A 27,941-nucleotide genomic window follows, 5' to 3' on the forward strand; every position below is an offset into this window, starting at 1 on the left:
CATGTACACACACACAGTACACACACACAGTACACACACAGTACACACACACAGTACACACAGTACATACAGTGCATGTACACACACACAGTACACACAGTACACACACACAGTACACACACAGTACACACACAGTACACACAGTACACAGTACACACACAGTACACACAGTACATACAGTACACACACACAGTACACACAGTACATACAGTGCATGTACACACACAGTACACACACACAGTACACACACAGTACACACACACAGTACACACAGTACATACAGTGCATGTACACACACACAGTACACACAGTACACACACACAGTACACACACAGTACACACACAGTACACACACAGTACACACAGTACATACAGTACACACACACAGTACACACAGTACATACAGTGCATGTACACACACACAGTACACACACACAGTACACACACAGTACACACACACAGTACACACAGTACATACAGTGCATGTACACACACACAGTACACACAGTACACACACACAGTACACACACAGTACACACACAGTACACACAGTACACAGTACACACACAGTACACACACAGTACACACACAGTACACACACACAGCTCACCTGCTCACACAGGCGGGCAAACGTGCCTGCCAGCTCCCTGCACACACACACAGCACACACACAGTACACACACACAGCACACACAGTACACACACACAGTACACACAGTACATACAGTACACACACAGTACACACAGTACACACAGTACATACAGTACACACACAGTACACACACAGTACACACAGCACACACAGTACACACACACAGTACACACACAGTACACACACACAGTACACACAGTACATACAGTACACACACAGTACACACAGTACACACAGTACATACAGTACACACACAGTACACACAGTACATACAGTACACACAGTACACACAGTACATACAGTACACACACAGTACACACAGTACACACATAGTACACACACACAGTACACACACACAGTACACACACACAGCACACACACAGTACACACAGTACACACACACAGTACACACACACACAGCACACACAGTACATGTACACAGTACACACACAGTACACACACACAGTACACACACACAGTACACACACAGTACACACACACAGTACACACAGTACATGTACATACACACACAGTACACACACAGTACACACACACAGTATACACAGTACACACACACAGTACACACACACACAGTACACACACAGTACATGTACATACACACACAGTACACACAGTACACACACACAGTACACACACAGTACATGTACATACACACAGTACACAGTACACACAGTACATGTACATACACACACAGTACACACACAGTACACACAGTGCACACACACAGTACACATACAGTACACACACAGTACACACACAGTACATACACACAGGACACACACAGTACACACAGTACACACAGTACATACACACAGTACACACACAGTACACACACAGTACACACACAGTACATGTACATACACAGTACACACACACAGTACACACACAGTACACACACAGTACACACAGTACACACACACAGTACACACAGTACACACACAGTACACACACACAGTACACACACAGTACACACACACAGTACATACACAGTACACACACAGTACAGACACACACACGTACACACACACACACGCACACATACACGTACACACACACACACACGCACGCACACACACACACACGTACACACACACATACGCACACACACGTACACACACACACGTACACACACGTACACACACACACGCACACACACACACGTACACACGCACACACGTACACACGCACACACACGCACACACACACACGTACACACACGCACACACACGCACACACGCATGTACACACACACACGTACACACACGTACACACACGCACACACACACAGTACACGCACACGTGCACACACACAGTACACACACACGTACACGCACACACACACGTGCACACACACACGTACACATACGTACACACACACACACACACGTACACACACCCACACACACACGTACACACACACACACATGTACACACACCCACACAGTACACACACACACACGTACACACACACACGTACACACACACACAGTACACACACACAGTACACACACGTACACACACACCCACACAGTACACACACACACACGTACACACACACGTACACACACACACAGTACACACACGTACACACACAGACACACACGTACACACACAGACACACACGTACACACACGTACACACATACACGTACACACACACACGTACACACACACGTACACACAAGTACACACACACAGGTACACACACACAGGTACACACACACAAGTACACACACACACACACGTACACACACACACGTACACACACACACACACGTTCACACACACACGTACACACACACACGTACACACACACACACACGTACACACACACGTACACACACACGTACGTACACACACACACGTACACACACACGTACGTACACACACACGTACACACACACGTACGTACACACACACACGTACACACACGTACGTACACACACACACGTACACACACACGTACACACACCCACACAGTACACACACACAGCACACACACACACACACCCACACAGTACACACACACAGCACACACACACACACACGTACACACACCCACACAGTACACACACACACGTACACACACGTACACACACACCCACACAGTACACACACACACACGTACACACACACGTACACACACACACAGTACACACACGTACACACACGTACACACACGTACACACGTACACACATACACGTACACACGTACACACATACACGTACACACACACACGTACACACACACACGTACACACAAGTACACACACACGTACACACACACGTACACACAAGTACACACACACAGGTACACACACACAAGTACACACACACACACGTACACACACACACGTACACACACACACACGTACACACACACACGTACACACACACACACGTTCACACACGTACACACACACACACGTACACACACACGTACACACACACACACGTACGTACACACACACACACGTACACACACACACGTACACACACACACAAGTACACACACACACGTACACACACACACGTACACACACACACACACACGTACACACACACACACGTACACACACACACACACACGTACACACGTACACACACACAGTACACACACACATGTACACAAGTACACACACACACGTACACACACACACACACAGTACACACACACACACGTACACACACACACGTACACACACGTACACACACACGTACACACAAGTACACATACAGGTACACACACACAAGTACACACACACACACGTACACACACACGTACACACACACACACACACGTACACACACCCACACAGTACACACACACACGTGCACACACACACGTCCACACACACGTACACACACACCCACACACACACAGTACACACACACACACGTACACACACACACACAGTACACACACACGTACACACACACACACCCACACACACAGTACACACACACGTGACACACACACGTACACACACACACAAACACGTACACACACACAGTACACACACACGTACACATACACACACACACGTACACACACACGTACACACACACACGTACACACACACGTCCACACACACACGTACACACACAGCACACACACACAGTACACACACACACGTACACACACACCCACACACACACACGTACACACACACACAGTATACACACACACACACACGTACACACACATACACACACACACACAGTACACACACACAGTACACACACACACACACGTACGTACACACACACACGTACACACACACACACAGTACACACACACACACACAAGTACACACACACACAGTACACACACACAGTACACACACACACACACGTACGAACACACACACACGTACACACACACACACGTACACCCACACACACACACATGTACACACACACAGTACACACACACACGTACACACACACACAAGTACACACACACACGTACGTACACACACACACGTACACACACACACAGTACACACACACACACGTACACACCCACACAGTACACACACACACGTACACACACACACACATACACACACACGTACACACACACACACAGTACACACACACAGTACACACACACACGTACACACACAGTACACACCCACACACACACGTACGTACACACACACACGTACACCCACACACACACACACACACCCACACAGTACACGTACACACACGTACGTACACACACACACGTACACCCACACACACCCACACACACACGTACACACCCACACAGTACACACACACGTACACACACACACACGTCCACACACACACACGTCACCCCCCCCCAGTGCGCTACTCACTGCTGGACCTGGTGGCTGCAGTTGGCCCCGGTGAAGCTGACCAGCATGTGGAGCTTGTCGGCAGCGTAGTCCACGAACTGGCGCTTGAAGGCACGCTCCTTGGCACGCGAGGTCCACGTCAGCCGCTCGTAGACATAGAGGAGCCCGTAGAGGCCTAGCGACAGGGCGATCAGCCTCCATCCCACCGCCTTCCACACCTACACACACACAGTACACACACAGTACACACACAGTACACACACAGTACACGTCAGCCGCTCGTAGACATAGAGGAGCCCGTAAAGGCCTAGCGACAGGGCGATCAGTCTCCAGCCTACCGCCTTCCACACCTACACACACAGTACACACACAGTACACACACAGTACACACACAGTACACGTCAGCCGCTCGTAGACATAGAGGAGCCCGTAGAGGCCTAGCGACAGGGCGATCAGCCTCCATCCCACCGCCTTCCACACCTACACACACACAGTACACACAGTACACACACAGTACACACACAGTACACACACAGTACACACACAGTACACACACAGTACACACACAGTACACACACACAGTACACACACAGTCCACGTCAGCCGCTCGTAGACATAGAGGAGCCCATAGAGGCCTAGCGACAGGGCGATCAGCCTCCAGCCTACCGCCTTCCACACCTACACAGTACACACAGTACACACACAGTACACACACATGACACACACAGTACACACACAGTACACGTCAGCCGCTCGTAGACATAGAGGAGCCCGTAGAGGCCTAGCGACAGGGCGATCAGCCTCCAGCCTACCGCCTTCCACACCTACACACACACAGTACACACACAGTACACACACAGTACACACAGTACACACACAGTACACACACAGTACACACACAGTACACACAGTACACACAGTACACACACAGTACACACACAGTACACACAGTACACACACACAGTACACACACACAGTACACACACAGTACACACAGTACACACACACAGTACACACACACAGTACACACACAGTACACACAGTACACACACACAGTACACGCACAGTACACGCACAGTACACACACACACAGTACACACACAGTACACACACAGTACACACACACAGTACACACAGTACACACAGTATACACACACACAGTACACACACAGTACACACACAGTACACACACACAGTACACACACACAGTACACACACAGTACACACACAGTACACACACAGTACACACACACTCACAGTACACACAGTACACACACACAGTACACACACAGTACACACACAGTACACACACACAGTACACACTCAGTACACACACACACACAGTACACACACAGTACACACAGTACACACACAGTACACACACACACACAGTACACACACACAGTACACACACAGTACACACACAGTACACACACACAGTACACACACACAGTACACACACAGTACACACACAGTACACACACACAGTACACACAGTACACACACAGTACACACACAGTACACACACAGTACACACACACAGTACACACACACACACAGTACACACACAGTACACACACAGTACACACACAGTACACACACACAGTACACACACAGTACACACACACACACAGTACACACACAGTACACACACAGTACACACACACAGTACACACACACAGTACACACACAGTACACACACACAGTACACACACAGTACACACACAGTACACACACAGTACACACACAGCACACACACAGTACACACAGTACACACACAGTACACACACACACAGTACACACACAGTACACACACAGTATACACACACAGTACACACACACAGTACACACACAGTACACACACACAGTACACACACACAGTACACACACACAGTACACACACACACAGTACACACACAGTACACACACACGCAGTACACACACAGTACACACACAGTACACACACACAGTACACACACAGTACACACACAGTACACACACACACAGTACACACACAGTACACACACAGTACACACACACAGTACACACACAGTACACACACACAGTACACACAGTACACACACAGTACACACAGTACACACACACAGTACACACAGTACACACACACAGTACACACACAGTACACACACACAGTACACACACAGTACACACACAGTACACACACACACAGTACACACACAGTACACACACACACAGTACACACACAGTACACACACAGTACACACACAGTACACACACACAGTACACACACAGTACACACACACAGTACACACAGTACACACACAGTACACACAGTACACACACACAGTACACACAGTACACACACAGTACACACACACACAGTACACACACAGTACACACACAGTACACACAGTACACACACACAGTACACACACAATACACACAGTACACACACAGTACACACACAATACACACAGTACACACACAGTACACACAGTACACACACACAGTACACACACAGTACACACACAGTACACACACAGTACACACACAGTACACACAGTACACACACACACAGTACACACACACAGTACACACACACCTACACACACAGTACACACACAGTACACACACAGTACACACACACACAGTACACACACAGTACACACACACAGTACACACAGTACACACACAGTACACACACACAGTACACACAGTACACACAGTACACACACAGTACACACAGTACACACACACAGTACACACAGTACACACACACACACAGTACACACACAGTACACACACACACACAGTACACACAGTACACACACAGTACACACACACAGTACACACACACAGTACACACACAGTACACACACACACACAGTACACACACAGTACACACACAGTACACACACAGTACACACACACACACAGTACACACACACACAGTACACACACAGTACACACAGTACACACAGTACACACACAGTACACACACACAGTACACACACACAGTACACACACAGTACACACTACACACACACACAGTACACACACAGTACACCACCCACCCACCCCCCCACTCACCCCCCCACTCACTCACCCACCCACTCACTCACCCCCCCACCCACCACTCACCACCCCCCCACCCCCACCCCCACCCCCCCACCACTCCCCCCCCCCACTCACCACCCCCCCGATGACAAGCACCCCCATGGAAGTGCGTGAGGTGAGTGCGGCGACCCCCGTCACCATGGAGACCATCAGCTCCTCCTGCTGCGTCATGGAGCCCCCCCCCACGCACCCCCCCACGCCCCCCCCCACGGGGAGCAGCGGGGTCAGGGGGAGGGGCCGCGGGACCTGGGGGGAGGTCACGAAGAGGCCGGTTGCTATGGTTACACACACAGGGGTGGGTGGGTGGGTGGGTTGGTGGGTGGGTGAGTGGGTGGGTGGGTGAGTGGGTGGGTGAGTGGGTGAGTGGGTGGGTGGGTGGGTGAGTGAGTGGGTGAGTGAGTGAGTGGGTGAGTGAGTGGGTGAGTGAGTGGGTGAGTGAGTGAGTGGGTGGGTGAGTGAGTGGGTGGGTGAGTGAGTGAGTGAGTGGGTGAGTGAGTGAGTGGGTGGGTGAGTGAGTGGGTGGGTGAGTGAGTGAGTGAGTGGGTGAGTGAGTGAGTGGGTGGGTGAGTGAGTGGGTGGGTGAGTGAGTGAGTGAGTGGGTGGGTCAGTGGGTGGGTGAGTGGGTGGGTGGGTGGGTGAGTGGGTGGGTGAGTGGGTGAGTGAGTGAGTTAGTGGGTGAGTGGGTGGGTCAGTGGGTGGGTGAGTGGGTGGGTGGGTGGGTGAATGGGTGAGTGAGTGGGTGAGTGGGTGAGTGAGTGAGTGGGTGGGTGAGTGGGTGGGTGGGTGAGTGAGTGGGTGGGTGGGTGAGTGGGTGAGTGGGTGAGTGGGTGGGTGAGTGAGCGGGCGGGTGGGTGGGTGAGTGGGTGGGTGGGTGGGTGAGTGAGTGGGTGGGTGGGTGGGTGAGTGGGTGTGTGGGTGAGTGGGTGGGTGAGTGAGTGGGTGGGTGGGTGGGTGAGTGAGTGGGTGGGTGGGTGAGTGAGTGGGTGGGTGGGTGGGTGAGTGAGTGAGTGGGTGGGTGAGTGGGTGGGTGGGTGGGTGAGTGAGTGGGTGGGTGGGTGAGTGGGTGAGTGGGTGAGTGGGTGGGTGAGTGAGCGGGCGGGTGGGTGGGTGAGTGGGTGGGTGGGTGGGTGAGTGAGTGGGTGGGTGGGTGGGTGAGTGGGTGTGTGGGTGAGTGGGTGGGTGAGTGAGTGGGTGGGTGGGTGGGTGAGTGAGTGGGTGGGTGGGTGAGTGAGTGGGTGGGTGGGTGGGTGAGTGAGTGGGTGGGTGGGTGAGTGAGTGAGTGGGTGAGTGGGTGAGTGGGTGAGTGAGTGAGTGGGTGGGTGGGTGAGTGAGTGGGTGGGTGGGTGAGTGAGTGAGTGGGTGAGTGGGTGAGTGAGTGAGTGGGTGGGTGGGTGAGTGAGTGGGTGGGTGGGTGGGTGGGTGAGTGAGTGGGTGGGTGGGTGAGTGAGTGAGTGGGTGAGTGAGTGGGTGAGTGGGTGAGTGGGTGAGTGAGTGAGTGGGTGGGTGGGTGAGTGAGTGAGTGGGTGGGTGGGTGGGTGAGTGGGTGGGTGGGTGAGTGAGTGAGTGGGTGAGTGGGTGAGTGAGTGAGTGAGTGGGTGAGTGGGTGGGTGGGTGAGTGAGCGAGCGAGCTGGTGAGCGAGCTGGTGAGCGAGTGGTTGGGTGAGTGAGTGAGTGGGTGAGTGAGTGGTTGGGTGAGTGGGTGGGTGAGTGAGTGGTTGGGTGAGTGAGTGAGCGAGTGAGTGGTTGGGTGAGTGGTTGGGTGAGTGGGTGGGTGAGTGAGTGGTGAGTGGGTGAGTGGTTGGGTGAGTGGGTGGGTGAGTGAGTGGTGAGTGGGTGAGTGGTTGGGTGAGTGAGTGGTGAGTGAGTGAGTGAGTGTGTGGGTGAGTGAGTGGGTGAGTGGTCGGGTGAGTGAGTGAGTGAGTGGTTGGGTGAGTGAGTGAGTGGGTGAGTGAGTGGGTGGGTGGGTGAGTGGTTGGGTGAGTGGGTGAGTGGGTGAGTGAGTGAGTGAGTGGGTGAGTGGTGAGTGAGTGAGTGAGTGGGTGGGTGGGTGGGTGAGTGGGTGGGTGGGTGGGTGGGTGAGTGAGTGGGTGGGTGGGTGGGTGAGTGGGTGTGTGGGTGAGTGGGTGGGTGAGTGAGTGGGTGGGTGGGTGGGTGAGTGAGTGGGTGGGTGGGTGAGTGAGTGGGTGGGTGGGTGGGTGAGTGAGTGGGTGGGTGGGTGAGTGAGTGAGTGGGTGAGTGGGTGAGTGGGTGAGTGAGTGAGTGGGTGGGTGGGTGAGTGAGTGGGTGGGTGGGTGAGTGAGTGAGTGGGTGAGTGGGTGAGTGAGTGAGTGGGTGGGTGGGTGAGTGAGTGGGTGGGTGGGTGGGTGGGTGAGTGAGTGGGTGGGTGGGTGAGTGAGTGAGTGGGTGAGTGAGTGGGTGAGTGGGTGAGTGGGTGAGTGAGTGAGTGGGTGGGTGGGTGAGTGAGTGAGTGGGTGGGTGGGTGGGTGAGTGGGTGGGTGGGTGAGTGAGTGAGTGGGTGAGTGGGTGAGTGAGTGAGTGAGTGGGTGAGTGGGTGGGTGGGTGAGTGAGCGAGCGAGCTGGTGAGCGAGCTGGTGAGCGAGTGGTTGGGTGAGTGAGTGAGTGGGTGAGTGAGTGGTTGGGTGAGTGGGTGGGTGAGTGAGTGGTTGGGTGAGTGAGTGAGCGAGTGAGTGGTTGGGTGAGTGGTTGGGTGAGTGGGTGGGTGAGTGAGTGGTGAGTGGGTGAGTGGTTGGGTGAGTGGGTGGGTGAGTGAGTGGTGAGTGGGTGAGTGGTTGGGTGAGTGAGTGGTGAGTGAGTGAGTGAGTGTGTGGGTGAGTGAGTGGGTGAGTGGTCGGGTGAGTGAGTGAGTGAGTGGTTGGGTGAGTGAGTGAGTGGGTGAGTGAGTGGGTGGGTGGGTGAGTGGTTGGGTGAGTGGGTGAGTGGGTGAGTGAGTGAGTGAGTGGGTGAGTGGTGAGTGAGTGAGTGAGTGGGTGGGTGGGTGGGTGAGTGTGTGAGTGTGTGAGTGTGTGGGTGAGTGGTGAGTGAGTGGGTGAGTGAGTGGGTGAGTGAGTGGTTGGGTGAGTGAGTGGTTGAGTGAGCGAGCTGGTGAGCGAGCTGGTGAGCGGCCCCTCACCTGCTGCTCCCCTCCGGTGAGGGTGTGGTGAGCGCCACGAGGCCCCAGGAATCGCCCCACCAGGGCCGCCCAGCCCAGCGAGAACCGGAAGTCCACATCCTCCTGGAAGGATGAGCACAGCCGCTCACAGTTGAGCTCGTAGCTCAGCGCAAAGTAGGGAGGGAGCCGCCGTGGTGGGAGACCCCCCCCTGCCGCCCCTCCTCCTCCTCCACCTCCTCCACCTCCTCCTCCACCTCCTCCTCCACCTCCTTCGGCGGCGGTGGCGGTGGCTGTGGCTGTGAGGGTCTCGCGGGCGGAGATGGGCAGCAGCGGAGTCATGCTGTCTGGTGGGGTAGGGGGAGAAATATTTATACAGTCAGTCAGGTAGTCAGTCACACAGACAGTCAGTCAGTCAGTCAGACAGTCACTCAGTCAGTCAGTCACTCAGTCAGTCAGTCACGCAGTCACACAGACAGTCAGTCAGTCAATTAGTCAGTCAGACAGTCACTCAGTCAGTCAGTCAGTCAGTTACTCACCCACTCAGTCACTCACCCACTCAGTCACTCACCCACTCACCCACCCACCCACTCACCCACCCACTCACCCACCCACTCACTCACTCACCCACCTACCCACCCACTCACTCACTCACCCACTCACTCACTCACTCACCCACTCACTCACCCACTCACCCACCCACTCACCCACTCACTCACTCACCCACTCACTCACCCACTCACCCACTCACCCACTCACTCACCCACTCACCCACTCACTCACTCACTCACCCACCCACCCACTCACCCACCCACTCACTCACTCACCCACCCACCCACTCACTCACTCACCCACTCACTCACTCACTCACCCACTCACTCACTCACCCACTCACTCACCCACTCACCCACCCACCCACTCACCCACTCACTCACTCACCCACTCACTCACTCACCCACCCACCCACTCACTCACCCACTCACCCACCCACTCACTGACCCACTCACTCACCCACTCACTCACTCACCCACTCACCCACTCACTCACCCATCCACTCACTCACTCACCCACTCACACACTCACTCACTCACTCACCCACTCACACACTCACTCACTCACTCACCCACTCACACACTCACTCACCCACCCACTCACCCACTCACCCACCCACTCACCCACTCACCCACTCACCCACCCACCCACCCACCCACCCACCCACCCACTCACTCACTCACCCACCCACCCACCCACCACCCACCCACCCACCAATGAGGTCGCTCTGGGTTCTGTGCAGTGCCTCTGCCACGCCGTTGGAGCAGCGGCTGGCGAGTTTCTTACCCAGACCCTCCTCTACGTGTTTATGTAGCTCCTACACACAGTCACACATAGACACACACAGTCACACAGTCACACACACACACAGTCACACATAGACACAGTCACACACAGTCACACACACACAGAGTCTTACCCAGACCCTCCTCTACGTGTTTATGTAGCTCCTACACACACACACAGTCACACATAGACACATAGACACACACAGTCACACACACACACAGTCACATAGACACACACACACAGTCACAGTCACATAGACACACACACACAGTCACACACAGTCACACACACACAGAGTCTTACCCAGACCCTCCTCTACGTGTTTATGTAGCTCCTACACACAGTCACATAGACACACAGTCACACACACACAGTCACACACACAGTCACACACACACACACAGTCACACACAGTCACACACAGTCACACACACACAGAGTCTTACCCAGACCCTCCTCTACGTGTTTATGTAGCTCCTACACACACAGTCACACACACACACAGTCACACACACAGTCACACACAGTCACACACAGTCACATAGACACACACACACAGAGTCTTACCCAGACCCTCCTCTACGTGTTTATGTAGCTCCTACACACAGTCACACATAGACACACACAGTCACACAGTCACACACACACACAGTCACACATAGACACAGTCACACACAGTCACACACACACAGAGTCTTACCCAGACCCTCCTCTACGTGTTTATGTAGCTCCTACACACACACACAGTCACACATAGACACATAGACACACACAGTCACACACACACACAGTCACATAGACACACACACACAGTCACAGTCACATAGACACACACACACAGTCACACACAGTCACACACACACAGAGTCTTACCCAGACCCTCCTCTACGTGTTTATGTAGCTCCTACACACAGTCACATAGACACACAGTCACACACACACAGTCACACACACAGTCACACACACACACACAGTCACACACAGTCACACACAGTCACACACACACAGAGTCTTACCCAGACCCTCCTCTACGTGTTTATGTAGCTCCTACACACACAGTCACACACACACACAGTCACACACACAGTCACACACAGTCACACACAGTCACATAGACACACACACACAGAGTCTTACCCAGACCCTCCTCTACGTGTTTATGTAGCTCCTACACACACAGTCACACACACACACAGTCACACACACAGTCACACACAGTCACACACAGTCACATAGACACACACACACAGAGTCTTACCCAGACCCTCCTCTACGTGTTTATGTAGCTCCTACACACACAGTCACACACACACACACACAGTCACACACACAGTCACACACAGTCACACACAGTCACATAGACACACACACACAGAGTCTTACCCAGACCCTCCTCTACGTGTTTATGTAGCTCCTACACACACAGTCACACAGTCACACACACACACAGTCACACACACACAGTCACACACACACAGTCACACAGTCACACAGTCACACACACACAGTCACACACACACACAGTCACACACAGTCACACACAGTCACACACACACAGAGTCTTACCCAGACCCTCCTCTACGTGTTTATGTAGCTCCTACACACAGTCACACAGTCACAGTCACACACAGTCACACACACAGACACAGAGTCTTACCCAGACCCTCCTCTACGTGTTTATGTAGCTCCTACACACACAGTCACACACACATAGACACACACACAGACACACACACACACACACACAGACACACACACACACACAGAGTCTTACCCAGACCCTCCTCTACGTGTTTATGTAGCTCCTACACACACACACACATAGACACATAGACACAGTCACATAGACACACAGAGACACACACACACAGTCACACACACACACACAGAGTCTTACCCAGACCCTCCTCTACGTGTTTATGTAGCTCCTACACACACACACAGTCACACACACACAGACACACACACATAGACACATAGACACAGTCACACACAGTCACACAGTCACACACAGACAGACACACACACACAGAGTCTTACCCAGACCCTCCTCTACGTGTTTATGTAGCTCCTACACACACAGTCACATAGACACACAGTCACACACAGTCACACACACAGTCACACAGAGTCTTACCCAGACCCTCCTCTACGTGTTTATGTAGCTCCTACACACACAGTCACACACACATAGACACAGTCACATAGACACACAGAGTCACACACACACAGAGTCTTACCCAGACCCTCCTCTACGTGTTTATGTAGCTCCTACACACACACACAGTCACACACACACACACAGACACACAGACACAGTCACATAGACACACAGTCACACACACACACAGAGTCTTACCCAGACCCTCCTCTACGTGTTTATGTAGCTCCTACACACACAGTCACACACAGTCACACACACACACACAGACACACACACACAGTCACATAGACACACACACACAGACACACACACACAGAGTCTTACCCAGACCCTCCTCTACGTGTTTATGTAGCTCCTACACACACAGTCACACACACACAGTCACACAGTCACACACACACAGTCACACACACACAGAGTCTTACCCAGACCCTCCTCTACGTGTTTATGTAGCTCCTACACACACAGTCACACACACATAGACACAGTCACATAGACACACAGAGTCACACACAGTCACACACACACACAGACACACACACACACACAGAGTCTTACCCAGACCCTCCTCTACGTGTTTATGTAGCTCCTACACACACAGTCACACACAGTCACACACACAGACACACACACACAGTCACACACACACACACACAGAGTCTTACCCAGACCCTCCTCTACGTGTTTATGTAGCTCCTACACACAGTCACAGTCACATAGACACACAGACACACACACAGTCACACACACACACACGGAGTCTTACCCAGACCCTCCTCTACGTGCTTATGTAGCTCCTACACACAGTCACACAGTCACACACACATAGACACACACACAGACACACAGTCACACACAGTCACAGTCACACACAGAGTCTTACCCAGACCCTCCTCTACGTGTTTATGTAGCTCCTACACACAGTCACACAGTCACACAGTCACATAGACACAGTCACACACACACACACAGTCACATAGACACAGTCACACACACACACAGTCACACAGTCACACACACACAGTCACACACACACACACAGTCACATAGACACAGTCACACACACACACAGAGTCTTACCCAGACCCTCCTCTACGTGTTTATGTAGCTCCTACACACACAGTCACACACAGTCACACACACACACAGTCACACACACACACAGTCACACACACACACACAGTCACATAGACACACACACACACACAGTCTTACCCAGACCCTCCTCTACGTGTTTATGTAGCTCCTACACACACAGTCACACACACACAGACACAGTCACACACAGTCACACACACACACACAGTCACACACACACAGTCACACACACACAGAGTCTTACCCAGACCCTCCTCTACGTGTTTATGTAGCTCCTACACACACACACAGTCACACACAGTCACACACACACACAGTCACACACACACACAGTCACACACACACAGAGTCTTACCCAGACCCTCCTCTACGTGTTTATGTAGCTCCTACACACACACACAGTCACACACAGTCACACACACACAGACACACAGTCACATAGACACACACACACAGAGTCTTACCCAGACCCTCCTCTACGTGCTTATGTAGCTCCTACACACACAGTCACACACACATAGACACAGTCACATAGACACACACACACAGTCACACATAGACACACACACAGACACACACACACAGAGTCTTACCCAGACCCTCCTCTACGTGTTTATGTAGCTCCTACACACACAGTCACACACACACAGACACAGTCACACACACACACAGTCACACACAGTCACACACACACACACACAGAGTCTTACCCAGACCCTCCTCTACGTGTTTATGTAGCTCCTACACACACACACAGTCACACACACACACACAGAGTCTTACCCAGACCCTCCTCTACGTGTTTATGTAGCTCCTACACACACAGTCACACACACACACAGTCACACACACACACACAGACACAGTCACACACACACACAGTCACACACAGTCACACACACACAGTCACACACACACACAGAGTCTTACCCAGACCCTCCTCTACGTGTTTATGTAGCTCCTACACACACAGTCACACACACACACAGTCACACACACACACACAGACACAGTCACACACACACACAGTCACACACAGTCACACACACACAGTCACACACACACACAGAGTCTTACCCAGACCCTCCTCTACGTGTTTATGTAGCTCCTACACACACAGTCACACACACATAGACACAGTCACATAGACACACAGAGTCACACACACACAGAGTCTTACCCAGACCCTCCTCTATGTGTTTATGTAGCTCCTACACACACAGTCACACAGTCACAGTCACACATAGACACAGTCACACAGACACAGTCACACATAGACACAGTCACATAGACACAGTCACATAGACACACAGAGTCACACACACACAGAGTCTTACCCAGACCCTCCTCTACGTGTTTATGTAGCTCCTACACAGTCACACAGTCACAGTCACACACACATAGACACAGTCACACACACACAGTCACACACAGTCACACACACAGACACACACACACAGTCACACACACACACAGTCACACAGAGTCACACACACACACAGAGTCTTACCCAGACCCTCCTCTACGTGTTTATGTAGCTCCTACACACACAGTCACACACAGTCACACACACACACACAGTCACACAGTCACACAGACACAGTCACACACAGTCACACACACATAGACACAGTCACATAGACACACAGAGTCACACACACACAGAGTCTTACCCAGACCCTCCTCTACGTGTTTATGTAGCTCCTACACACACAGTCACACACACATAGACACAGTCACATAGACACACAGAGTCACACACACACAGAGTCTTACCCAGACCCTCCTCTACGTGTTTATGTAGCTCCTACACACACAGTCACACACAGTCACACACACACACACACAGTCACACACAGTCACACACAGTCACACACACACAGAGTCTTACCCAGACCCTCCTCTACGTGTTTATGTAGCTCCTACACACACAGTCACAGTCACACATAGACACAGTCACACACAGTCACACAGACACAGTCACACACACACAGTCACACACAGACACACACACACACAGAGTCTTACCCAGACCCTCCTCTACGTGTTTATGTAGCTCCTACACACACAGTCACAGTCACACAGTCACACACACACAGTCACACAGTCACACAGTCACACAGTCACACACACACAGTCACACACAGTCACACACACAGACACACACACACAGAGTCTTACCCAGACCCTCCTCTACGTGTTTATGTAGCTCCTACACACACACACAGACACACACACACAGAGTCTTACCCAGACCCTCCTCTACGTGTTTATGTAGCTCCTACACACACACACAGTCACACAGTCACACACACACACAGTCACACACAGTCACACACAGTCACACACACAGTCACACACAGTCACACAGTCACACACACACACAGTCACACACAGTCACACACAGAGTCTTACCCAGACCCTCCTCTACGTGTTTATGTAGCTCCTACACACACAGTCACACAGTCACACACAGTCACACACACACACACACAGACACACACACACACAGTCACACACAGTCACACACACACAGAGTCTTACCCAGACCCTCCTCTACGTGTTTATGTAGCTCCTACACACACACACAGTCACACACAGTCACACACACACAGTCACACAGTCACATAGACACAGTCACACACAGTCACACACACACAGAGTCTTACCCAGACCCTCCTCTACGTGTTTATGTAGCTCCTACACACACAGTCACACACACACAGTCACACACACACACAGTCACACACAGTCACACACACAGAGTCTTACCCAGACCCTCCTCTACGTGTTTATGTAGCTCCTACACACACAGTCACACACACACAGTCACACACACACACAGTCACACACAGTCACACACACACAGAGTCTTACCCAGACCCTCCTCTACGTGTTTATGTAGCTCCTACACACACAGTCACACACACATAGACACAGTCACATAGACACACAGAGTCACACACACACACAGAGTCTTACCCAGACCCTCCTCTACGTGTTTATGTAGCTCCTACACACACACACAGTCACACACACACAGACACACACACACAGACACACACACACAGAGTCTTACCCAGACCCTCCTCTACGTGTTTATGTAGCTCCTACACACACAGTCACACACACATAGACACAGTCACATAGACACACACACACACAGTCACACAGTCACACACACACACAGTCACACATAGACACACACACACACAGTCACACACAGTCACACACAGTCACACACACACAGTCACACATAGACACACACACACACAGTCACACACAGTCACACACACACAGTCACACATAGACACAGTCACATAGACACACACACAGAGTCTTACCCAGACCCTCCTCTACGTGTTTATGTAGCTCCTACACACACAGTCACACAGTCACACACAGTCACACACAGTCACACACACACAGACACACACACACAGAGTCTTACCCAGACCCTCCTCTACGTGTTTATGTAGCTCCTACACACACACACAGTCACAGTCACACACACACAGTCACAGTCACATAGACACACACAGTCACACACAGTCACACACAGTCACACACACACAGAGTCTTACCCAGACCCTCCTCTACGTGTTTATGTAGCTCCTACACACACAGTCACACAGTCACACACACAGTCACAGTCACATAGACACACACAGTCACACACAGTCACACACAGTCACACACACACAGAGTCTTACCCAGACCCTCCTCTACGTGTTTATGTAGCTCCTACACACAGTCACAGTCACACACAGTCACACACACACAGACACACAGTCACACACACACAGACACATAGTCACACACACACAGTCACACAGTCACACACAGTCACACACACACACAGTCACACACACACAGTCACACACAGTCACACACACAGACACACACACACAGAGTCTTACCCAGACCCTCCTCTACGTGTTTATGTAGCTCCTACACACACACACAGTCACACACAGTCACACACACACAGTCACACAGTCACACACAGTCACAGTCACACACACACAGACACACACACACAGAGTCTTACCCAGACCCTCCTCTACGTGTTTATGTAGCTCCTACACACACAGTCACACACACACAGTCACACACACACACACAGTCACACACAGTCACACAGACACACACACACAGAGTCTTACCCAGACCCTCCTCTACGTGTTTATGTAGCTCCTACACACACAGTCACACACAGTCACACACACACACAGAGTCTTACCCAGACCCTCCTCTACGTGTTTATGTAGCTCCTACACACACACACAGTCACACACAGTCACACACAGTCACAGTCACACACAGTCACACACACATAGACACAGTCACATAGACACACAGAGTCACACACACACAGAGTCTTACCCAGACCCTCCTCTACGTGTTTATGTAGCTCCTACACACACACACACAGTCACACACAGTCACACACACACACAGTCACACACAGTCACACACACACAGACACACACACACAGTCACACACACACACAGTCACACACAGTCACACAGTCACACACACACACAGAGTCTTACCCAGACCCTCCTCTACGTGTTTATGTAGCTCCTACACACACACACAGTCACATAGACACAGTCACACACAGTCACACACACACACAGTTACATAGACACACACAGTCACACACATAGACAGACACACACACACACACAGTCACACAGTCACACACAGTCACACACACACACACACAGAGTCTTACCCAGACCCTCCTCTACGTGTTTATGTAGCTCCTACACACACAGTCACACACACACAGTCACACACACACACACACAGTCACACACAGTCACACACACAGACACACACACACAGAGTCTTACCCAGACCCTCCTCTACGTGTTTATGTAGCTCCTACACACACAGTCACACACACACAGTCACACACACACAGACACACACACACACACAGTCACACACAGTCACACACACAGACACACACACACAGAGTCTTACCCAGACCCTCCTCTACGTGTTTATGTAGCTCCTACACACACAGTCACACACACACAGTCACACACACACAGACACACACACACACACAGTCACACACAGTCACACACACAGACACACACACACAGAGTCTTACCCAGACCCTCCTCTACGTGTTTATGTAGCTCCTACACACACAGTCACACACACACAGTCACACACACACAGACACACACACACACACAGTCACACACAGTCACACACACAGACACACACACACAGAGTCTTACCCAGACCCTCCTCTACGTGTTTATGTAGCTCCTACACACACACACAGTCACACAGTCACAGTCACACATAGACACAGTCACATAGACACAGTCACACACACATAGACACAGTCACATAGACACACATAGACACACACACACAGAGTCTTACCCAGACCCTCCTCTACGTGTTTATGTAGCTCCTACACACACACACAGTCACACAGTCACAGTCACACATAGACACAGTCACATAGACACACAGAGTCACACACACACAGAGTCTTACCCAGACCCTCCTCTACGTGTTTATGTAGCTCCTACACACACACACAGTCACACACAGTCACACATAGACACAGTCACATAGACACAGTCACATAGACACACACACACAGAGTCTTACCCAGACCCTCCTCTACGTGTTTATGTAGCTCCTACACACACAGTCACACACAGTCACACACACACAGACACACACACACAGTCACACACAGTCACAGTCACACATAGACACAGTCACATAGACACAGTCACACACACACACAGTCACACACAGTCACACACAGTCACACACACACAGAGTCTTACCCAGACCCTCCTCTACGTGTTTATGTAGCTCCTACACACACAGTCACACAGTCACACACACACAGACACACACACACAGTCACACACAGTCACACACACAGACACACACACACAGTCACACACAGTCACACACACAGACACACACACACAGAGTCTTACCCAGACCCTCCTCTACGTGTTTATGTAGCTCCTACACACACAGTCACACAGTCACACACAGTCACACACACACAGTCACACAGTCACACACAGTCACATAGACACACACACACAGTCACACACAGTCACACACACAGACAGTCACACACACACACAGTCACACACACACACAGTCACACACACACACAGTCACATAGTCACACACACACAGAGTCTTACCCAGACCCTCCTCTACGTGTTTATGTAGCTCCTACACACACAGTCACACACACATAGAGTCTTACCCAGACCCTCCTCTACGTGTTTATGTAGCTCCTACACACACACACAGTCACACACAGTCACACACACAGACACACACACACAGTCACACACACACAGACACACACACACAGTCACACACACACAGAGTCTTACCCAGACCCTCCTCTACGTGTTTATGTAGCTCCTACACACACAGTCACACAGTCACACACAGTCACACACACACACAGTCACACACACATAGACACAGTCACACACACACAGTCACACACAGTCACAGTCACACATAGACACACACAGTCACACACAGTCACACACACAGACACACACACACAGAGTCTTACCCAGACCCTCCTCTACGTGTTTATGTAGCTCCTACACACACACACAGTCACACAGTCACATAGACACACACACACAGAGTCTTACCCAGACCCTCCTCTACGTGTTTATGTAGCTCCTACACACACACACAGTCACAGTCACACACACACAGACACACACACACAGTCACACACAGTCACACACACAGACACACACACACAGTCACACACACACAGACACACACACACAGTCACACACACACAGAGTCTTACCCAGACCCTCCTCTACGTGTTTATGTAGCTCCTACACACACAGTCACACAGTCACACACAGTCACACACACACACAGTCACACACACATAGACACAGTCACACACACACAGTCACACACAGTCACAGTCACACATAGACACACACAGTCACACACAGTCACACACACAGACACACACACACACAGAGTCTTACCCAGACCCTCCTCTACGTGTTTATGTAGCTCCTACACACACACACAGTCACACAGTCACATAGACACACACACACAGAGTCTTACCCAGACCCTCCTCTACGTGTTTATGTAGCTCCTACACACACACACAGTCACAGTCACACACACACAGACACACACACACAGTCACACACAGTCACACACACAGACACACACACACAGAGTCTTACCCAGACCCTCCTCTACGTGTTTATGTAGCTCCTACACACACACACAGTCACACACAGTCACACACACACAGACACACACACACAGTCACACACAGTCACACATAGACACAGTCACATAGACACACACACACAGAGTCTTACCCAGACCCTCCTCTACGTGTTTATGTAGCTCCTACACACACACACAGTCACACATAGACACAGTCACATAGACACAGTCACACAGTCACACACAGTCACACACACAGACACACACACACAGAGTCTTACCCAGACCCTCCTCTACGTGTTTATGTAGCTCCTACACACACACACAGTCACACACAGTCACACACACACAGACACACACAGTCACACACAGTCACACACACAGACACACACACACAGAGTCTTACCCAGACCCTCCTCTACGTGTTTATGTAGCTCCTACACACACACACAGTCACACACAGTCACACACACACAGACACACACACACAGTCACACACAGTCACACATAGACACAGTCACATAGACACACACACACAGAGTCTTACCCAGACCCTCCTCTACGTGTTTATGTAGCTCCTACACACACACACAGTCACACATAGACACAGTCACATAGACACAGTCACACAGTCACACACAGTCACACACACAGACACACACACACAGAGTCTTACCCAGACCCTCCTCTACGTGTTTATGTAGCTCCTACACACACACACAGTCACACACAGTCACACACACACAGACACACACACACACAGTCACACAGTCACACACACACACAGTCACACACACACACAGTCACACATAGACACAGTCACATAGACACACACACACAGAGTCTTACCCAGACCCTCCTCTACGTGTTTATGTAGCTCCTACACACACACACAGTCACACACAGTCACACACACACAGACACACACACACAGTCACACACAGTCACACACACAGACACACACACACAGAGTCTTACCCAGACCCTCCTCTACGTGTTTATGTAGCTCCTACACACACACACAGTCACAGTCACACATAGACACAGTCACATAGACACACAGAGTCACACACACACAGAGTCTTACCCAGACCCTCCTCTACGTGTTTATGTAGCTCCTACACACACACACAGTCACACACAGTCACACACACACACAGTCACACACACAGTCACACACAGTCACACACAGTCACACACACACAGAGTCTTACCCAGACCCTCCTCTACGTGTTTATGTAGCTCCTACACACACACACAGTCACACACAGTCACAGTCACACATAGACACACACACACAGTCACACACACAGACACACACACACAGAGTCTTACCCAGACCCTCCTCTACGTGTTTATGTAGCTCCTACACACACAGTCACACACAGTCACACACACACAGACACACACACACAGTCACACACACACAGAGTCTTACCCAGACCCTCCTCTACGTGTTTATGTAGCTCCTACACACACAGTCACACAGTCACACACAGTCACACACACACAGACACACACACACAGTCACAGTCACACATAGACACAGTCACACATAGACACAGTCACATAGACACACACACACAGAGTCTTACCCAGACCCTCCTCTACGTGTTTATGTAGCTCCTACACACACACACACATAGACACATAGACACAGTCACATAGACACACAGAGTCACACACACACAGAGTCTTACCCAGACCCTCCTCTACGTGTTTATGTAGCTCCTACACACACACACAGTCACATAGACACAGTCACATAGACACACACAGACACAGTCACACACACACACAGTCACACACAGTCACACACACACACAGTCACACACACACACAGTCACACATAGACACAGTCACATAGACACACACACACAGAGTCTTACCCAGACCCTCCTCTACGTGTTTATGTAGCTCCTACACACACAGTCACACAACAACAACAACAACAACAACCGCCATTCGCCACTAAGTGGCGGTGACGTCACCACGACGCTTGTGCCAGGCTATGTGCACCCTGAGGCCACGTGAAGTGTCGAACGCCCGCTGGCAGGAGGTCACGGGGCAGACCCAGGTGCCACGGGTCGACTGACTGAGATGACTGGCTGATGCACCACCTGTGCCCCCTACTGTGCCAACCTGCTGTGCTTTAGCCACCCGGCGCTCCGCTCGCTGTTGTGAGCGTCGCTCCTCCGCCCTCCGTTGTTGTTGGAGGGCGACTGCCTCCAACTGCCCAGTAGCATCCTTCACGAGCCTCCTCCACAGAGGCCGATCTTGACACCGCTGGTACCAGTCATCGGCAAGTCCACTCAGCTCCACGTCCTCCTGTACCACATCACTCCATCTCTTCTCTAGCCCGTGCCGCGCCCGCTTAGCCCCCTCAATCCGGCCAAACAAAAGCTGTTTCGGCATGCGGTGGCTGGGCATGCGGGCTACATGACCCAGCCATCGCAGCCTTGCCTGCCGGAGGAGCTCACCGATGGGACCCTGCCCAGATCTTTCAAGGATTTGTGAGCTCCTCACACAATCCAGTCTGGTTAAACCCAGGATGGATCGTAGGCAGGTCAGCCTAAATGTTTCTAACCGGCGAAGATGTTCCATTAGGGGGGTCCACGTTTCGCAAGCGTAGAGAAGGGAGGGAATGACCGTGGCCGAGAAGACCTGAAGCTTAGTGCGGAGCGACAGACCAGGTAGCTTCCACACAGCGTTACGCAACCGATGAAAAGATATTGCTGCTCGACTGATTCGGAGTGAGACCTCTGCTGTTAAACTGGAGCCAGTCATAAGCACACTGCCCAGGTATGGGAAACTCTCCACTCTCTCCACAACTGCCCCATCACCGATTGGGAGTTTTGGGGGTGGAGTGTCCGATGGTACAAAATACCCAGGCAGGTGCTTAGTTTTGGTGGGGCTGATGGTAAGGCCCCACCTCTTAGTGGCACGCTCCAGTCTCAGCAGCAGCGTCTCCAACTCCTCCTCTGACTGAGCAGCTATTACCAAGTCATCAGCATACATAACGTGGTTGAGCAATAGGGAGCCATCCCTTGACCGCACCCGGGCATCGATTAGCCTCCCATTATATCTGTACCATATGGAGATTCCCCCGGTACAGCTATTGAAGGCTTCACGAACTACGTGGTCAAAATAGATGTTAAATAATGTGGGAGCCAGAGGACATCCCTGTCGCACCCCAAGGTGTACAGGGAATGGCTCTGACTCCCGGCCACGTAGTTTTACACGGGCCCGCTCACCATCATGAAGGTCCTTAATGATCGTGAGCAGAGGGTCTGGTACTCCAAAAGCACGAAGAACGACCCAGAGCCCAGGCCTACTGATGGTATCATAGGCCTTGACCAGGTCAATAAAGCAGAGATGTAGGTCTTGTTGGAATTCCCTACACCTCTGCTGTAGCAGACGGACAGAAAATATGGCATCTGTGCAGGACCGCCCTTTCCTGAAACCGCATTGGGGCTCCGCAAGCCTTTCCTCAGCGTGCCTGGCAAGGCGATGCTGAATAATCCTTGCCAGGACCTTTCCCGGCACACTGAGGAGTGAGATTCCCCTGTAGTTGTTACAGTCTGTGCGGTCCCCCTTCTTAAAAAGGGGGACCACCAGGGCATCCTTCCAATCCTGCGGAACCCGTCCAGTGGTCCAGACTGTTGTTATGATGTCATATAGGGCAGTCTGTGCACAAACGCCACCCTCCCTCAGCATTTCGCTTGGGAGATCATCTCTGCCCGCTGCCTTTCCTGGTCTCAGACTCCGGATCGCCTTCAATACTTCCTCAGCAGATGGCACCTCAGCCAGCCACTCACAGGGGGTGACTTCATCCAATATTTGAGGCACCGCAGCATCAGCAGGGTCATCCTCACTTTGTGCCACGATGTTTTCCTGGCTGAGGGATTTTCCCTCCCCCAGGACCTCACAGAAATGCTCAGCAAATCTGCGAACCTGTTCCTGGGGGTCGGAAATTGGATCACCGTTTTTTCCCCTAATGATGGTAATAGGTGTGGCGCTGCAGGTTACTTTTTTGATGGAGTTAAATAGCGATTTGTGATCACGGGCCACTGAGGCAGACTCCATCTCCTCAGCAACCCGCGACCACCACCCATCCTTGCAGCGCCTCACGGCTCTCCGAACCTCCGAGCGAAGGCTGCGGTAAGCCTCCTCATTCTCTGACGTGGGATTCTGTAGCCGATGACAGTGGGCCTGTCGCTTTTTCTCAACCATCCTGAACAACTCCTCTGTCATCCAGGGTGTCTGGGGAGGTCTGGACCGCGTACCCAAAGCAGCCATTGCAGCTGCATGAGTCACAGTCCTAAACCTCGCCCATTTACCCTCGACATCAGGAGGAGTCGGGGACGATGCCAATCCCAGCCGCAAGCGATGATGAAATTCTCGCTTGCAACTTTCATCAGATAACTGAGACCAGGCCACTTTAGGTTGGAATGGGGTCCTGGGTGTACACCCACCACCGGAGTGGAAGAATGGCAGGCGCATCTTACAGATGACTAGTCGATGGTCAGAGGGCAGATCAGCTCCACGGTAGGTCCTGGTGTCAAGGACATGGGCTCGCATTCGCTGGTCCGTCACTATGTAGTCCAGCAGATGTTCTTGCTTGGACCCGGCATGCATCCATGATGTTGTGTGGATGCGCCGATGCCGGAACAGCGTGTTGGTAATTACAAGCCCATGGGCTGCACAAAAATCTAGCAGCCTCCTACCGTTGTTATTGAGCTGATCTGGCCCATGCCCTCCAATCACTCCAGACCAGGTGCCAGTATCATGACCAACTCGGGCATTGAAGTCACCCAACATGATGACTCTATCCCGAGGGGCCACTTTAGCCAGCACCTGTGACAGGAGGTCATAGAAGGCATCTGACTCATCGGCTTTGCCTGCATCCCTCCACGGATGTTCATCTTCGGTGGGGGCATAAGTAACCACGACCACCATTCCTCGCCTCCGGTTGATGGGAAGGCGAGCCCAAAGTAGCCTGGGGCTTACAGCTTCCCACACCTCACCGCCACGCTCCCACGCCCCCTTCATTCTTTTGTTCAAAAGAAGACCCACACCCTGTTGTTTGGCAGTCTGCTGCCCCGAGTAGAGGACTGTCCACCCCTCATGGTGGCAGGAGCCAGAGCCGGTCCACCGGACCTCCTGAATGCCGCATAGATCCAGGCGGTACCGGTCCAGCTCCCGACAGAGGAGTGGCAGCCTCTCCTCTGCAGTGAGCGTTCGAACATTCCACGTGGCCACCCGTAGTGGCTTTTCGTTGTTTCTGGAGTAGCCCCGAGGGTAGGTATTCAATCTCCTGGCTCCGCCAATTGGGGTTTGGCCAGGAGACGTCATAGACGCCTGGCCCCCCGGGGCCTCCGGCACAAGCTT

General features: G+C 51.8%; 1 protein-coding gene across 6 annotated transcripts in view; it reads right to left on the bottom strand.

Annotated features, from left to right (window-relative positions):
- Window positions 1-27,941, bottom strand: part of MFN2 (mitofusin 2) — an 85,472-nt gene that overhangs the window by 3,674 nt on the left and 53,857 nt on the right. For 3 of the 6 annotated variants that reach the window (XR_012930833.1, XR_012930835.1, XR_012930834.1), the window contains exons 14-17: window positions 11,971-12,073; window positions 10,729-11,051; window positions 7,674-7,844; window positions 4,521-4,979 (exon numbers count right to left, since the gene is read on the bottom strand). Coding sequence is in view for 3 of the 6 variants with exons in the window: in XM_076056300.1 (XP_075912415.1) it covers window positions 615-647; window positions 4,521-4,979; window positions 7,674-7,844; window positions 10,729-11,051; window positions 11,971-12,073 (1,089 nt within the window). In the remaining 3 variants the exon portion in view is untranslated. Of the gene's footprint in view, window positions 1-584; window positions 648-4,520; window positions 4,980-5,035; window positions 5,324-7,673; window positions 7,845-10,728; window positions 11,052-11,970; window positions 12,074-27,941 lie in introns of those variants that run through there. The other 3 variants (XM_076056300.1, XM_076056302.1, XM_076056301.1) reach the window with 3 other exon arrangements.

Source organism: Petromyzon marinus, chromosome 75, assembly GCF_048934315.1.
Source record: "Petromyzon marinus isolate PM22_M1 ecotype Great Lakes invasive population chromosome 75, UKy_Petmar_22M1.pri1.0, whole genome shotgun sequence".
NCBI lineage: Eukaryota > Metazoa > Chordata > Hyperoartia > Petromyzontiformes > Petromyzontidae > Petromyzon > Petromyzon marinus.